The 15,840-nt window shown below is 61.6% G+C and overlaps 1 protein-coding gene across 1 annotated transcript; it reads left to right on the top strand.

Annotated features, from left to right (window-relative positions):
- Positions 1 to 1,386: 1,386 nt before the first annotated feature.
- STRA6 (signaling receptor and transporter of retinol STRA6) lies at positions 1,387 to 12,241 on the top strand (the record flags this gene model as incomplete). Its single annotated transcript, XM_082005185.1, has 17 exons — positions 1,387 to 1,511; positions 3,487 to 3,565; positions 3,983 to 4,068; positions 4,248 to 4,387; positions 4,558 to 4,724; positions 4,869 to 4,994; positions 5,818 to 5,885; positions 5,984 to 6,060; positions 6,719 to 6,780; positions 7,054 to 7,234; positions 8,089 to 8,164; positions 8,247 to 8,380; positions 9,593 to 9,710; positions 9,905 to 10,006; positions 10,850 to 11,013; positions 11,527 to 11,664; positions 11,951 to 12,241. 17 exons carry the CDS (start codon positions 1,387 to 1,389, stop codon positions 12,127 to 12,129), a joined length of 2,022 nt encoding a protein of 673 aa, XP_081861311.1. The 3' UTR covers positions 12,130 to 12,241.
- Between the last annotated feature and the right edge of the window lie 3,599 nt (positions 12,242 to 15,840).

A 15,840-nucleotide genomic window follows, 5' to 3' on the forward strand; every position in this document is an offset into this window, starting at 1 on the left:
AGGCTCCTTCTACCTTTTTACGGAGCGCTACATTCCTGGGAGGTGAAGTCAGAGCCGCTTCCCGGCGCAGGCGAAACCAAGGGATGGCTGGAGAGTCGATGCCTTGGGTCTGGGGTCCCAGCGGGACGCTCACCTGGGGCTGGGGGGGGTCCGTCCTTCCGCTGCTGGAGCCCGCGCTGGTGGCCAGCAGGATGGTGGTGGCACGCTGATGCGGCTCAGGTGCCGGGGTACGGGGGACCTGCTTGCTAAGCCAAGTTTTGGGCCTCTGGGAAGGGCGGTGAAAGGTCCCAGGTCTCACCTCGTGCTCTAGAAGGAGTCCCAAAAGCTGGCTGGGGCCGGGGTGGTGAGCGCTGCTCGCCCGGCCAGAGATGGGGCTGCCTGTGGGGCCGCAGCCCCGACGCGGGGAAGCCCTTTGAAGCCGGTGTGTTCTCTCCATCCCGCTCCCTGGTGAGCACCAGCTGTACAAACAGCAGCCCGGAGCAAAGCTGCCGGCTCTGTCATCCCTCTCCTACCCATCTCCTCAAAGCCACCGAGGAGTGTTTTGGGACTCCCCATGGGGCAGCTCTCAGCCCTGGGAGGGGTTCGATGTTCCCGGGATGAGGGGTCCCCAGGTCCCGGACCGGTGCCTGGGGCTTGGAGGCTGCGTGGCACTTGGGGACATCTTTGGGCGCTGCCTCTCCGATGGTAGCTCTGGGATGTTAGCGGAGGGTGCGGGGCTGTCTGGGCCAAAGTCATCCGAAAACAACGGGGAGAAGGAGAAATGAGAGCGTGTTGGGTCTGGCACGGTGACAAATCCTCCTTCCTTTTTTGATCGCTGCGGAGGGAGAGGGGCTGAGGCTTCCCTCCGAGGCTGAGGCTTCCCTCCGAGGCCGGATGCCGCGCGGGGCGTCTGGTGGCACAGAGGGGCGCGGGGGACGAGCCCCCCGGCCACGGTGACTCCCATCCCCGCTTCGCCAGCCAGCCCGTGCTGCTGAGCCCAAAACTCGACCCTTGCGCCGGTTTTGAAGTTGTTGGCGTAAAAACTGTTAAAACAACCCAAACAAAGGCTCCGAGCCTCTATCAGTATCCCGCGGGGAGCGGCTGGGGGACGATTAGGTGTGCCCTGAGAGCTCAGCTTGTGTGGGGGTGGAGGGGGTTCATCCCTTCTCCCTCCCTCCGAGTCCAGATAAAAGCTGGAGCCTCGGAGGTACAGCTGGATTTTGAGAGCTCCCGGTCCGCCCCGGCTGCTGGAGTGACCCGAGAAGATAAAGCCTCTGGGCTCGGCACCTCCATCCCAGCATTTCCAAGAGCCCGGGAGGACCCACCTTGGGAAAGCTCGGTCGCTCGCCGCCTCCGGCTGCCTCTCGTCATCTCTCTCCAGCCGGCGGAGCGGGGAAGGAGACGGCCATGGCAGCCAACGGCTCCGGTGGGATGCACGATGCCCCGCTGGACAACGCCTTTGCCGGCTCCGACGACCTCGTTTCCGACTGGTACATCTACGAAACGGCGGAGCCGGCCGCGCCGCAGGACGAGTAAGTGTCCGGCCTCGCGGGTGGGTGCCGCGTGTCCCCGTCCCTCCTAGGGTCCCCCCGGGCAGCTGCCAGCCTCCTGCCCGGCTGCTCTATCCCCTTTCTGTAGAGCAACGTCCCCCGAGCAGCAGAGCCAGCGTTTATTCCTGAGTGAGTGGGAGATGATGAAACGGGCTTGTTTTGGCCCCCTAAAAATGCTTCGCTTCGGGGTGCTTCTGGCAAGAGCTGGGGGTCAATCACACAGTGGGCACGTCTGCTAAATGCACTCCCTTTTGCTTAGCCTTCCCCAAAATGCAAAGTCAAGTTCATGGTGTTAAACGGCTGCCCTGACCCCTCTGAAGCCCCTGCAGCCTTTGCTGGCATAGAGAGGGCTCCTCTGGCTCTGAACTTCTGGGTTTGAAGAGATCCTCACGCCGCAGCCTTGCAAATCTGTCCCTTGCCTTAATCCCACCCCAGGCTCTCCGCACGCAGCCGCGCAGGTTTTGGCTAGGGGCGAAGCGAGCTGGCAGCACGCCCCGATCCACTGGCAGGGAGGCAGGGCTGGGATGCTCGGCCGGGTCCCTGCACGGCACAGCAACCCTGAACCCGGGCGTCCTACCCGCGACATCGGGCTGAGCATCCCTGGGCTTGCACGGATGCCTGGTCACCCCCCCGCCTCCCCCAAACTGGTGTATCGGTGGGTCTTGCAAAGCCTGTTCCCTCTCCACTCCCGAAGATCCGCCCTAACTGAGCGGACTCCCGGGAGCAGCGCCGCGTTCGCCCCGGGAACGGGACCCCAGGGCCCAACTTGCGGCAAGGACCCGGTGCTTCACGCTCCCGTAGCTGAGTGCCCTTCAGGAGAGCAGGAGAAGTGCTATAGGGAAGGGAAACTGAGGCGCGGAGTGACATGGCAATTTGTCCCAGGTGTCCCACAAGGCTTGAGCCTGGGCGTCCCAAGGCCCATCCATCAGCATCTATTGTCCCTCTGTTGACTTAGTCCCCTGCGGGTGGGTTTTACGCCGCTCAGTTGACCGATACCTAATCCCGAGGGCAAGCAGGAGGAGATCCCGGCGGTGACCAGCCCAAAGGGTTCCTCCTCATCCTTAATCTTCCGCATTGCGAAACGACCTTTGAAATCTCCTTGCCCAGCCCTGATTTCCCCGGGAGAACCCCCACTTGCATGACCCAAACCTCTGCGAGAAGCCTCTGGGGTATTTTCTGGGTGTCCTCCTTTGCAGCAAGCCACGGTTGGTGAAGGGATGGAGGCAGCACCGGGGGGTTTGCATGTCTTGACCTGGATCCTCTGGATTTTAATGTTGAAGCCCCGGTGATAGCAAAGAGGATTTTGGTATCCCTGTGCTCTCAATCTCGTGGGTGGGTGTCTTGGATCTCCAGAGCCTGGATATTTTGGGAGAGCGGGAACTTTCTGGTCTATCCAAGGCCAGCTGTTGGCAGAGAGGGGGGGAAAAAAAAGGGGCAGAAATCAGAGCTTTGCTAAGGGCAGCTGGTCCTATAAAGCCTTTTCTGGCAGGCTGGAGACAGCCTGGGACATATGATGCCTGAGAAATCCGAATTTCGCTATCGGACCCTTCCCTGTTGCCTTGCTGACGGGGCTCTGCCTGGCCTTGGGGAGAGGAGGAAGGCTGCGGCAGAGCAGAGATTAAGGGATGTGACGGAGGCCAGAGGGTGAATAAATAAAGCAAAGCCTGTGGCACCGCCTGCTCGGCGGGCCGGGGGATGCGGGTCTGGGACCCCATCCTGCACGCACCTACCCCAGACAGCCACCGCCTCTGCCATCCCCCCGGCTCTGGGGCTGGTCCCTCTCCCGTGGGAAAGGCATCGAGACGCCCTACAAGGGGTCTTCAGCCTCCCAGTTGGCATTTAATAAGTACAGCGCCTTGGGCAGCGAGGAGAACTGCTGCTTTCCGTGGAAAGGGAGAGCCGGAGCGGATACGGGTGTAAAAGAGGTTTTTTTTTTTCTTTCCCCCCTTCTTTCCAGCACGTTTCCCGGCGTAATCCCAGACTGCGACCCCACCATTTCACCCAGACTGTACCACATCTGCATGGCACCCGTCTCCGTAAGTACCCGCCGAGTCCCGCGGGGTGGGTTGTCTGCCCCGAGGTTGTGTTTGCTCTCCCCCAGCTCGGGTCATGCCCACCTACTCCCAAATATCAGGTATGGGTTCTTCAGCTTGATCCGGAGCGAGGTTTGAGCTGGGATGCTCCAACAAGGGACTTGCACAGCTCCAGACTGTGTGCCGGTAGTCAACGGAAGGCTTTGATTTATTTTTGGTTTTCCCCAGCGTGGTCCCTCTGAGACATTTAGAGCCCGTAACTCCTCAAAGCAGGTCGAGAAGTGCCGGTCCCCGCTACGGCCATGGCTGGATTTAGGGTGTCGGACGGAGACGGTGCCTCCGTGGAGGTTCCCATGGCATAGCAGCATGTCTGAGCCCCCTTCCCTGTATTTATTGCTCCCTTGATTGGGTTTCTGGCAGCTGGCCGTGCTCGTGGGCTTGTCCTTGCTGGTAAAACGCAGGCGTCTCCACCGGAGCTGCTGGAACGGCGTCCCAGGACTGCTCAGGTACCCTGGCCCTGCACCCCGCTCCCCAGGGACCCCGTCACCCCGCAGCCGAGCGGGTGCAGGGATGCTGAGGTGCAGCCCGCCCGGCTGGCGTGGGATAAACCAGCTCTGGGGTGGAGGGCGGTGGGGACGGGGTGCCCACGATCTGGTGGCAGGTTCACCCTTTCCTTGGCTTGCAGCCCCGCCAACTTTCTGGAGGAGGAAGGCAACCGAGGGCTGGTGGCCGCGGTGTTCGGCGTCCTGTTCTCCTCCCTGTGCGTGCTGGTCCTGGACCGGGACCCTCTGCCGCTCATCGCCCGCTCCTCCCAGAGCACCCGGGGTAAGGCGGGCACCCTCCTGGCCCGTGGGCACCACGCTCCTCCCTACCTAGGAGGCACGCAGCTTTGGGTGGCACCCTGAGCAGCCTGTTCACTCTGGTCCGTACTGAGGGCGCTGCTTTCTCTTGCCTGTTTTGCTCTTCTCCCCTCTTTTTCCCACCGTCCCACCTAGAGTACTGGAAAATCCTGGCTTTGCTCTACTACCCCGCCTTCTACTACCCCCTCATAGCCTGCGCCGCCGTCCGGCACAGGCTCAGCTACCTCGTGGGCTCCCTGCTCTCCTGGTGCCACTGCGTGGTCCACATCTGGCAGAAGGTGGACTGTCCCCAGTCGCCAAAGGTAAGCGCCCCACCACCCGGGGAAGGAGCGGGGTTGGAGGGGGCTTTCTCGTCTCCTCCTTGAAGCGGCATTAAGGGGTCACCTGCCCAGGACTAGACCCCCCGGGCTGTGGTGGCCCGGCGTGTGACATCTGTTTCCGCCCAGATCTACAGGTACTACTCCACGCTCTCTTACGTCCCCATCATCCTCTGCCTTGTGCTCCTAAGCCTTTGGTACCCAGCCCTACTCATCAGGAGCTTCACCGGGCAGGAGGAGACCTTGGACAAGGAGGTAATGAAGATCCATGGGGCAACCAGCGGGCGGGTGGTAGCATGGGACAACCCTTTGACGGACCTGCATGGTTTTGGGAGCAGCGTGGGCTGTTTTGTGGTTCTCCTGTCCTGCAGCCCGTCTGTCTGCTTGGGGGACTGGGAGAACTGGGGTGCTCCCAGGGCACGTGTTCCCCGCTTTGCTCCGGCGCCGGGAGCTGCCTCCCTTCCGTCCCTCTGACAGCACGGGTCATGGCTCTGTTTATCTCGCTGGATTTGGAGAAGGAGTGAAAAATCCATCTTTGGAGTAAACTCCTTAGTACAAGAGGTTTAGGGCATCAATGCTTCCCATTCAGGCTGGGACTGGGGTCTCCTTGTTTTCCCGGCAGGCTGGATAATCCCCGGCCCTTTGGGAAATGCGGGGCTTTGTTGGGAAGAGAAGAGGAAAAACCTGCTTCAAATAAAAAGCCGTCAGCCCGAGCGTGGACTGAAGTGACCCCCCGGCTCTGGCTGGGAGCTGGCTGATGGGAATGGGGGTTTGGGCAGGGGCCGGCTGTCCTTTGGGCCGCTCTGTTGATGAGGGATGAGGCGGGTTTATTTCCACCCTTGCGGTGCCGGCAGACGCGCCGCCAGCATCACTGGAACGCGTTCGTTAGCCAAACGAGGGCTGGGAGCCCGGCGCGCCCCGCACGGAGGGGGCTGCGGGGCATCGTGTTAGCGATGGGTGGGTGGCCGGGGAGAAGCGGATGCTCCGTCGAGACCCCCCCCCCCCGCCAAAAAAAGGCAGAACCTCCTCAGCGTGTCCCCGTGCTCGCATCGGGTGACTTGTCGCTGCTTTCCTTAAGGTCCCAGGGAGAGGCTATTACAAGAAGTACCTCAAGGCTGTCCTGTCCAAACGCCCTCGGACGGGCAGGTAAGGTGCCTGTCGCGCTGCCTGCGCCAGCCCTGCCCGCGGGGAGGGTCCCTGCTCCCCGGGGACCCGCTTTTCACCCTCTTCCCCCCCTCCTCCAGCTCGGCGAAGATCGAGGAGAGCCTCTTAGCCCGGGTCCGGGCGTATTTACGCTCCTACATCTACGCTCCTGAGGAAGGTGGGCTGCGGGCAGGCACGGCTCGCGGTCTTGGCCGCGGCAGCGGCTCGGCAAACCGGCTGCCTCCCCCTTCCCCGGGGAGAGCAAATGCCGTTCTTGGCTCCTTCCCCAAAGCGTCTGAGCCGCGGCAGCTGCCGCACGCGCGACGCCTCGGCTGCGCGCGGACCGTCGCGGTTCGGGATGGGGAGGTGGACAACACCCCCCCCCCCCCACCGCCGCCGGGTTGCGCTAATAGTGTGGCCTGATGCTCGATAAGGCTGCGATGAGGGGATAAAATCTACAATAAAGGGATAAAATACGTTACTCCTGGCCCCCTCCGCCCGCGGAAGAGGCAGGGGTGTCCCGGGAGATGCCGCCCCGAGGGACGCGGCAGGCAGCCGGCCGCGGTGCTGCGGGCGCTCCGGGGTTCGTGGGCTCGCGGGAAAGGAGGATCGAGGGGGAGGGAATCCATCCGGGCAAAGTACAGGGAAACTGCTCCCAGCTACGCTTCCTTGCGGGATTTCCCTGGGAAAGCCCCCATTTAACACTTGGTCACCCTGTTCCGGTGCTCTCCCCTGGGCGTTTGCTTCGGCTGCTTGGGCGGACCTGCAGCTTCCTCTTCTCGTCCCCCCGCCATCCCGCGTCCTCTCCGATACACCCCTCCCGTTCTGCCTTCCAGGTTTCCGGATCCCGCTGAAGCTTGTCCTGTCCATCACCACGGCCGTGATCGCTGTCTACCAGGTGATGCCGATGGCTAAATACCGAGCGGAGCCCCCTCCCCGCCTCCTCGGCTGTGCCCTCTCGAGGCGGAGGAGCCCAGAGGTCATTGCCACGCCACGCTTTTGGCTACGGGGATGGTATTAGCGTGCCTCGAGGCATTACCGTCCCGCGGCTGAGCCGCGGTAACCGGCCGTGTGCTTCCAGGGCTCAGCCAGCCTTAAGTCTTTAAGCTAAGGCCGTGGCTCAGGGGTGGGATGCTGTGACCACGGCTCACGTGGCACCGTTGCCTCGCAGGTGGCCCTGCTGCTCCTGGTAGCCGTCGTCCCCACCATCCAGATCGTGCGGGCGGGGATGACGAAGGACATCGTGGTGTTGTTGGTCCAGTTTGGTTTGGTGCCCTCGGAGAGCCCGGCTGTCCCGGGTGACATGGAGAAGGAGCTCAACACTGTCAAGTACTACCTGTGGTCACTGGAAGGTGGGTTCCCAGCACCCACGGGTGATTTTTTTTTTTTCTTTTTGGAGAATTTTGGAACTTATCAGAGATTTCGAACTTGGAGGACGGTCCAGGAAACCGGTCGGCAATGGGCGACTCGAACCAGCTGCCGAAGCCGCAGACGTGAAAGGCGCGAGCCTGGTGCCATGCCAGGCGTCTCCGACCGGCCGCCGCGCGCCAAGACGGCGAGGCGGGGAGGGCCGGCGGGGAGCGCCGGCAGCACCGCGCCGCAGATGCCGCCCTTCGGCTGCGGGCTTTGATATGTGCCGGAATCGAGCAGATGGCCCCCGGTCCCCCCGGATAATTGAAAGCCCTGGATATGGGGGGGGGGGGGGTATGCAGGGGTGCCCCCCTCCCTCCGCAGCACTACCTTGGGGTACCGCCAGCCAAAGGGGGCCCTTTTAATGGCTTCTCCCGCGTCGCTAACCCCCTCATCTTCTGTTTGCTTGACATCTGCCGTCATCTTCCCCCAGCATCCCCTTTTCGGAGAGCGTCTTCCCGGGCGCGCTCCGTCGCGCCGCCTCCCTTATCGCGGCTCGCTCGACGATTTCTCCGGCGCTGAGCTAAGCCGAACTGCTCGCGTTTCCCCCGGCCGCTCGGCTTTCCCCTTCCCTTTCGCTGCCTCGCCGGCTCGCGCCCACCTGGGGGATGGAGAAGGGTCTCCCTGTACGGCAGAGAGAGGAGGGAGGGAAACTGAGGCACGGCGCCCCGCTGCGGGGCGGGGGGGCCAGGTCTACCCAGCCCTCCCGCGAGGCTCCCGACAGACGTTATTTTGACAATAAAATCCCGTCGCTGGGGCCGGCGGCAGCCCTGACGCCGCCGTCTCCCCTCCGCAGTCTGCTACATCTGCTCGCTGGTGCTGTGCTGCCTGCTGACCTGCGCCATGCTGCTGAGGACGCTGGTGATGCACAGGTACGGCGTCCTGGCTCCCCTGACCTTGACCTTGCCGCCGAGCCGGCAGGCAGCCGATCTCTCCCTCTCTTCCCCCGGCCAGGAACAACCTGAAGGCGCTTTACCAAGGGGCTGTGCTGGATGTTTTCTACAAAGCCCATATCCTCCGCCCGTCCCGACAAGCCGTCGTCTGCTGGATGAGCTTTGCCGGCTTCCAGACGGCTTTTGCCTGCCTGGGTAAAGGGTGCTGGGGGGCAGGAGGGGGCGGAGGGGTGGCGGACCCCCACCTCGCAGACCCTACCCGGGGTTGAAGCATCTCTTTCCCCCTTTCTTGCCTCGTTTTTGCAAAGGGATGGCCGCGAGGCTTTTGTTCCTCTTTTCCCCAAACGCGATCTGTCCTTCTGCGGGAAGGACCGCGCTGAACGCCAAATGGTCGGGAATTACAAAAAAGAAAGAGGGGAGGGGGGGTGTGCTGAAATGATGACTCGTTTTGGCTCAAGCCCAAACACTTTGATTTGAGAAGTTGTCGCAGCATCTCGTGCAAAGGACCGTCTATCTCCTCCGGTCCCGGTCTTCACATCCCGTGCGCTCCTCGCCGCGCGTCTTCTCCAGCACTGCCTGGGTCTCCCTCGGCGGGGGGGCCGGCCACCCCGTGGACGGGTGGAGGACGTCAAAGCTGGTAGAGATCCTCACCCCGCCGCGGTCTGGAGATGTTTTTTGAGGCCTGGGAGGTGACTCTGGGCGGCGTCGAGGTGACGCGCGCGCGACACCCGATTACGTCGACAACCCAAGGCTGCGCGGGAGAGCCAAGCTGAGGGGCCAGGGGGTGATGGAAGGATGGGGGGGACCACCAGGACTGTTGGCGATGACCCCTCGGGGATGGGGACCTGTTCTGCAGGCAGATTGCGGAGACCGGTGTGGAGGTAGGAGCTGGGGAGCACCTCGGGAGCTCCTTGCACCCCTTTGCCAGCGAGGAGCAGCTTTCCTTTTGCCACCCAGCGCTGGGGGCATCCCTGGCAGAGTTAGCCGCGCCCCACCACGCTTAAAAATCTTGAGTTTCAAGTCGTTAAAGCAAAGCAGTGGAGGTGAAGCACAAGCTGGAGGGCAAGGAACTGCAGCTGCTGCTGATCTCGGTGTGATTTATGATTAGAAATCAGAGCTCAGGCTGATTTTTATGATGAGGCAGCACAGTCACAGCCCCGAGTGACGGCTCTTCTCAGTGGGGATGATGCAGGGTGCGATAAGAAAGGCTGAACTTTGTAATTAAATCCCACGCGGGCCGTTGTGTTCGGAGCTGGTGAGGCGGGTAAGGATCTCGCGGGCTTTTTATGGGATTAAAATGAAAGCCATGCTCAGCAACCATCATGGGTTTGGGGAATAAGAGCAGGAGCAAGAACCACTTCTCCATCCTGCCCTGCCATGGCTTCCTTCCCCGTGTCTCCATCCCAGGTCTTCTCATCCAGCAAGTGATTTTCTTCATCTGCTCGGTGGGGTTCACCTTCCTCTTCGTCATCCCTCTTCAGTCCGGCACGAACATGCACCTCTTCAAAATCATGCAGAACATGTGGTGAGTGCTCATGGCCCTCGGGGAGGGATGGAAGACCCAAGTGGGTGCCATGGCATGTTGAGGGGTACTCTATCCAAGGGAAGGCTCTATCTTGGCCTCTTTCAGCTTTTGCTGGAGGTTGCTGCTGCCTGGGATGGTGTCTTTTGTGCTTGGGACCCTCCTGGTGTCCAACCTGCCTCTTCTCTCCCACCCAGGCCCTTCTGGTTGACCCTGGTGGTTGCTGTCATCGCGCAAAATTTGGCAGCTCACTACCAATTCCTGGAGCAGCATCCCCTCCAGAAGGAGCTCACCAACAGGTAGGGGGACATGGGGGGGGGTGTCTTTGGGGCAGAGCTGAACCTCCTGATGTTCAGGACCCAGGGACTGTTTGGGTTTACACCTGCCCCTAATGTGGCTTCCTCTGCCCCCTGAGCTCAAGGGGGAAAGCCTGTGGGTTTGAGGGTTTTAAGTGGCTCCGTGCTCCCAGAGAGGTCTCTTTAGATGTTGTAGAGGGCCATGGTCTACATATGAGCCTTGATATTGGTGGGGTGAAGCTGGTGAGGTCTGCGCCCTGCTCCCCGCCTCCATTTGCGAGCCTCGGAGGAAGCCTCGGCTCCCTCGGAGTCGGCTGGACTAGTCCCGGTGCTGCTAGAGGACGGGGTCCCTCGTTCCCGCGGGGTGACGCTGCCTGAGCTTCCTCCGTAGGCTGAGGACCAGGGTGGATGGAGGACCAGGGTGATGGAGCTAGCTGTCCTGCCCCGTCCGGTACCTCCATCGCTTGCCCAACGTTGTGGGGAGGCTGCCGTAGGCTCTCCTGGCCTCCACGGGAGTTGGTCTTCCACGTGTCCTCCGTTCCAACCCCCCAGACTCATTGCTGTGGCTCGTACTTAAGCTTTCAAGGAGAAACGGAGACCCTATGAGTGTTGGAGGCCAAGCTTTGAAGCCCTGATGGCACACCAGGCTGTCTCTTCGCTGAGAGCCTGGAAGGGGTGTTTTGCTTCTCTCCATGGGATGGAGACACCTCAAACGGGGACCGTGTCTGCCGAGGAGGGAGGGAAGGGTGGGAGGCTTATCTTGGCAGGTTTCTCTGGCAGAGAAGGGCCATGCTTCCCATCCCACGGTGTTTGTGTTCCTTATTCCTCCTTCTCCTCCGCCCGCAGGAGAGCTCTCTACATAATCACCTACCTGCTCTTCCCCATCAACGTCCTGGTGGGTGTCCTGGCCGGGGTGTGGAGGATGGTCATTTCTGCCCTCTATAACGCCATCCACTTCTGCCAGCTGGACATCAGCCTGCTTAACCGCGGCGTGGAGACCTTCGACCCAGGTAGGGCGCTGGGGAGGTCCCTCCGCAGCACCATGAACGTGGGGGCCCTTCTCCCACCGTGGAGCTCCCGTGGGACATGGCCAGGGGCTCCTGCATCCCTGGAGCTGCCAGGACCAAGGGGTGGCTTCAGGTCCTCGTGCTGCGTGTTCAGAAGTGGGTGGGTGGGACGACGTGAACAAGCGGCTCCTCCTGATGCCTGCTTGGTCCTGCTTGTCCATCCGTCCCCAAGGGTGGGTGGTGCCGTGGTGGGACCCCGGGGCTTCACCAGTGGCCAGACCCCGTTCCCACAGGCAGCAGACCTGTGCTAAAGGCAGGAGGGATGAGAGCTCAGCCCTTCCTCTGCTTTTTCCTGCTGGGATTTTGGGAGCGGAGCTCATCCCGGGCTCTGGAGGCAGAGCCGAGAGGGAGCCCGGCAAATAACCCTCCCCTCTGCTCCAAGGCAGGAGGGAGGGGGGGTGGAACCGTGAAATCTGGCCCCACCGCACGTGTTTACCGTGGGCTGCGTTCCCCCAGGCTACCACACTTACTGCCACTACCTGAAAATCGAGGTCAGCCAATCCCACCCGGTGATGAAAGCTTTTTGCCTGCTGCTCCTCCAGCTAGCCAGGCCGGAGGGGCCACCGGGGCTCCGGGCTAGCCACGTGGAAGAAGGTGAGACCCTCCCGTTGCCAACCTCCGGGGGGAGGGACGCATGGCTGTTGCTGTGGGGTGGCATCGGGGGTCTCCTCTGTGGGCTCGCTGCTCCTCCAGAGGTGCTTTGGGGTGAAGGGACCGTTTAGGGATGCGGCTCTGCCACCTCCGCTCGGGACATGATCATCGCCCTTCCAGGACGGGGCTTGTCTGCTTTCACCCCGGGGCGTGGATGGCGTCTGGGCAGCCCCAGCGAGGGGGAGCCGGGGCTGAAATTGTCCCCCCCAGCCCCGTCTCCTCCTTTCAGGCATCCAGCTGATGCAGCCCCCGAAGGTGCTGCCGAGCAGAGCCAGGTTCAAGCAGAGCCGAGCCCGCTGGTGGCTGGCCTACACCCTCCTCAACAACCCCGCGCTGACTGCTTGCCGGAAAACCGCCCTCTCCGACCCCATGGCCAACGGCACCCAGCTCAGCCCCCCCAAGCCCTGACCTCCAGAGAAAGCCCCCCACCTCTCTCTGCCTCCCACGCACGCTCCCGTCCCGCCCCATCCCTGTCTCCTGTTGACTCTCCTCCTGCTCTGGAGGGAGTTTTGGGCGCCTCTTGCCCCCCTCCAGCCTCCGGCCCTTCTCCAGCAGTGATGGGGGCTGGTTTTTAGCTCTAAGTCCACGCTGAGCCACGACCAAGGTCCAGAGGTGAAGACACAGCCAAGGCAAATGGGTCACCTCTAAGCCTGACCTAGATGGAGAGGACTTCCTGAGCCAAGCGAAGTCCTTCAGGCATCTCAGAAACATTTTCTTAAGAGTCACTCCTGCAATGAGCCCACCGATTCTCAGCAGTTACCCTTCTGACGTGTGGCAAGGCAGGCACAAGTCCCTAGCAGTAAGGAAAGAGGGAGAAGGTGTGGGATTTTTTTGTGTGTGGAGGGATGCTCAGCCAGACTGAGCACGAGGAGCTACCCGCATCTCGGCGCGGTGTCCCTGCTGCCGACCCCACTGTTGTGAAGGCTGAAATCCCCATCTGCTCTGGCCCATGAAGTTGCCGAGCCCTTTGTTTTCTGCTCCCCGTAATTCTTTGTCCCCTCGGTGCCTCTTGCCATCCCATTTTGTTTAAAGCCAGCGGTTCCCCAGGGCCGGTGACCCTCGGAGTGAGCTAAGCTTGAATCCGTAGAGAGCAGTTTTACACCTCGCCTGGGTGCGCCGAGTCGGGGAGGGTTAATAAATCACATACCTCATTCCTATGCTTGGGGTGTGCTTGGTCTCTTGGCTGTTGCCGAATAAGCCAGACCTGGCAGGAGGGACATGAGGACCATCATCTCTGGGTGACGGTTGGGACTGACCTGGCTCAGTAGCGGCTTTGGGGTAGATTTGCTTGACCTGGGGGTGACGGGACCAAATCCGTGATGCCCCTCCCCACCTGAGGGAAATTTTGAGGGCAAAGCTGATCAGTTTGCTTTCCCGTCAAAACGTTTGGTCCCTCAACCACAGCTCCCATGAAGGATGGGAACTGAAACAGGACATTTTGTGGCTAAAGCACCAAAGGTAGGTGTCCGAGGTGTTGCTGGATCGCCTTTTCCCGCGATGTCTCCCTCAAATCCCGCCTCTGGTGGCGGGAATGATGCCCGGCTTGAGCCCACCGTGGCAGGCAGCAAGAGGGGCTCTTGGTAAGTTGTACTGGTGGCTCCGTACTCTTCCGCCTCAACACCGTCCCAAACACCTCAGCCTTGCGAAAACACACGTCTTGGAGACTTTGCAGCCCCCCCCCGCATGGAGCAGGGCTGCTGGGCTCTGCTCGACGGGGCTTGAGCCCCTGGCCCCAAGGACCTCCTCGGAGGTGAGCAGACCTGCTCTGTGCAGGCTTTCAAAGACCCCGTGGCCTCTTGCCGGGGTGCCAGCAGCGCTGCTGGTGTGGTTTGGGGGTGAGGGAGGCTGAGCCCCGTGCTTTGGGGTGTGCCTGGACGCTGAAGCTCGCTGGGTGGGTCCCTAGGAGCCGGACCCCCTCCCTTTCCCTCCCAGCAAGGGGGTCCCTGCCTCCGTCTGCTGCCTGCAGGCACTGCCCAAACAGCCACCACCGAGCTCGGCTGCTCAAAGCCCTGAGGCACCCACTGCCCTGACCAACACTCTTTTGATCGTGTCTGATTAGTCTGGCACGTAGCACAATGTCACCAAACTGGGTGACAGCGATGGCACCGGAGGCAGATCCGGGTCATTTTTGAGCCGGCGGGGACCGTTCCTGCCCTCATCCCAGCTCTGGACTTTGCACGTCCGAGCACAGGGTGTCCTGATGGGTGCTGGGTGAAGGGATGCCCTAAGGCAAAGGCTGCACCTCTCTCCTGCAGCCCGGTGCAGCCCCTCTCCAGCCTCTGAGGCACTGGGGCTTTGAAGGCAGCCTTGGTAATCCCCGAACCCTTTCCCAGCTCTGGGCCAGGGGTGGAGCTGGATTTCAGCATCTGTTTACACAGCCCTGCCCCAGGCTTCCTGGAGATGTCTTGGCAGGCGCTGGGCTGGGAGCGAGGTGAGAGATGACGGCCCTGGGAAGGAAGAGGGGAGGTGGCTTCAACGCTTTGCTTGTTTTCTTTCCCTTCCTGGACATAAGCAGGGTGCCCTGGGGGTGAGCGGAGCTCCTCTTCCCCGCGGTGGCTTCTCAGCTCCTCTCTAAACCCCCAAAATTGGTGTGGCCATGGGGTGGCTCTGCCCCTGCGCAGCCGCCGTCCGCTCCACCCAACCTTGAACCGATGGCGGGGCGGTTCAGACAGGCTGAAAACAGCCCTTAACAACGAAAAATTGCCTCGGGAGGGGGATGGAAATTCAGGTCCGGGGCATGCTGTGGCTTTGCAAATGTGAGGGACAGAGGAGCTGGTGGCCGTGCCGAGCGGGGACGGTGATGCCGAGTGTGGTATCACCCGCTGCACCCAACCCAGGAGCTGTGTGGCAGGGTGCCCTGTTTGTTATGAATGAGGGATGCTTAATATTGCCAATAACTTGCCGTAAAACCTCTGAGTAAGCTTGGCAAATACGGAGCAATTTGCCTTTCTGGCGACAAAACCAGCAAAGCTGGGGGAGCAGCGGCTCTGCAAGGTGGGCAGAGACTTTCAGGCATGGTTTATGGCTGCTGAGAGCCTAAATCTTTTTTTTTTTTTTAACCTTAGCCCAGGCTCCAACCCCAGTTCCCAGCCAAGCTTGCAAGAATAAGCTCCCTGTACCCCGCTATCCCCAGGCAGGCAGGGAGGGAAGGACCCCAGCCGGGATAAAATTGATGTTAAAAGCTGTATCCTACAAAATGAAACCAAAACTCTCTTTGGGGCCGTGATGTTTTTCATCCTTTCTGCCCGTAACGGGAAAAAGATGTGCCCGTTTGTTAGCGTCAAAGGCGGTTCGTGCGAGGAGCCGCCGGCAGTTTCCGCCTCGGGACCCCCGCCGAGCCCTCGGCGCCGCACCCGGGCGGCGTTGGCGTGCGGCGGCTGCTCGGCCGCCCCTTTCCCTTGCCCCTCCGAGCTGCCTGGCCGCGGTTTGAGAGCTTAGGCGGAGGCTCGAGGCTCCGGCACAGCTGCTTTGCAGCTGGTTTTAGGGTCGCCGCCTCAAACGGGCGACGGAGGGGGAGTTTTGGGTACCCGGTAAAGGCGTCCTCCCTTTAGGGTGGTCGTGGGGGGGATGCTACAGCGTCGGGGGGGGCTTTGGGGGAGCTGGCGGGGGGAAGGAGGTTGGTGATGGGCTGTGGTACGCGGATGATGCAGGGTTTGGGGGTGCACAGAGGCCACACATGCCAGCTTTTTTTTTTTTTTTTTTTTTTAGGAAAAAAAGGTATTTATTGCGCTTGGGACTCCGCTGCCCGTACAGCTTTGGTTATAAGGCGAGGGTGGCTGCAGGGCTGCACCCAGCTCCCGCAGGCGAGCGCTGGCAGAAGGCAGGAGAGCTGGACGGCCGCGGGGTGGGGGAGATGGAGACGCTCAGCACCCCCCCGCCATGAGACACGGGGTCCCCCATCACCCCGGGGCAGCCGGGCGCGGTAGGGATGTCCCGCGTGGGAACGCGAAAGCACTTAAGGAGCCTGTTTTATGGCTTATAGGTCAACTCAGCTTCTCTCTGGCATCCGGGTTTTCCCAGTCTTCCTCCCGCTCCGCCACGCAGCCCCCCGCTCGGTTTCCCATCGGAGGGGAGCGCTGGGAAATCGGTTTGGTCTCTTTGGGCTCAATCCCTCCCCGC

This window comes from Phaethon aethereus (assembly GCF_964289735.1).
Source record: "Phaethon aethereus genome assembly, chromosome: 12".
In the NCBI taxonomy this organism is placed as follows: domain Eukaryota; kingdom Metazoa; phylum Chordata; class Aves; order Phaethontiformes; family Phaethontidae; genus Phaethon; species Phaethon aethereus.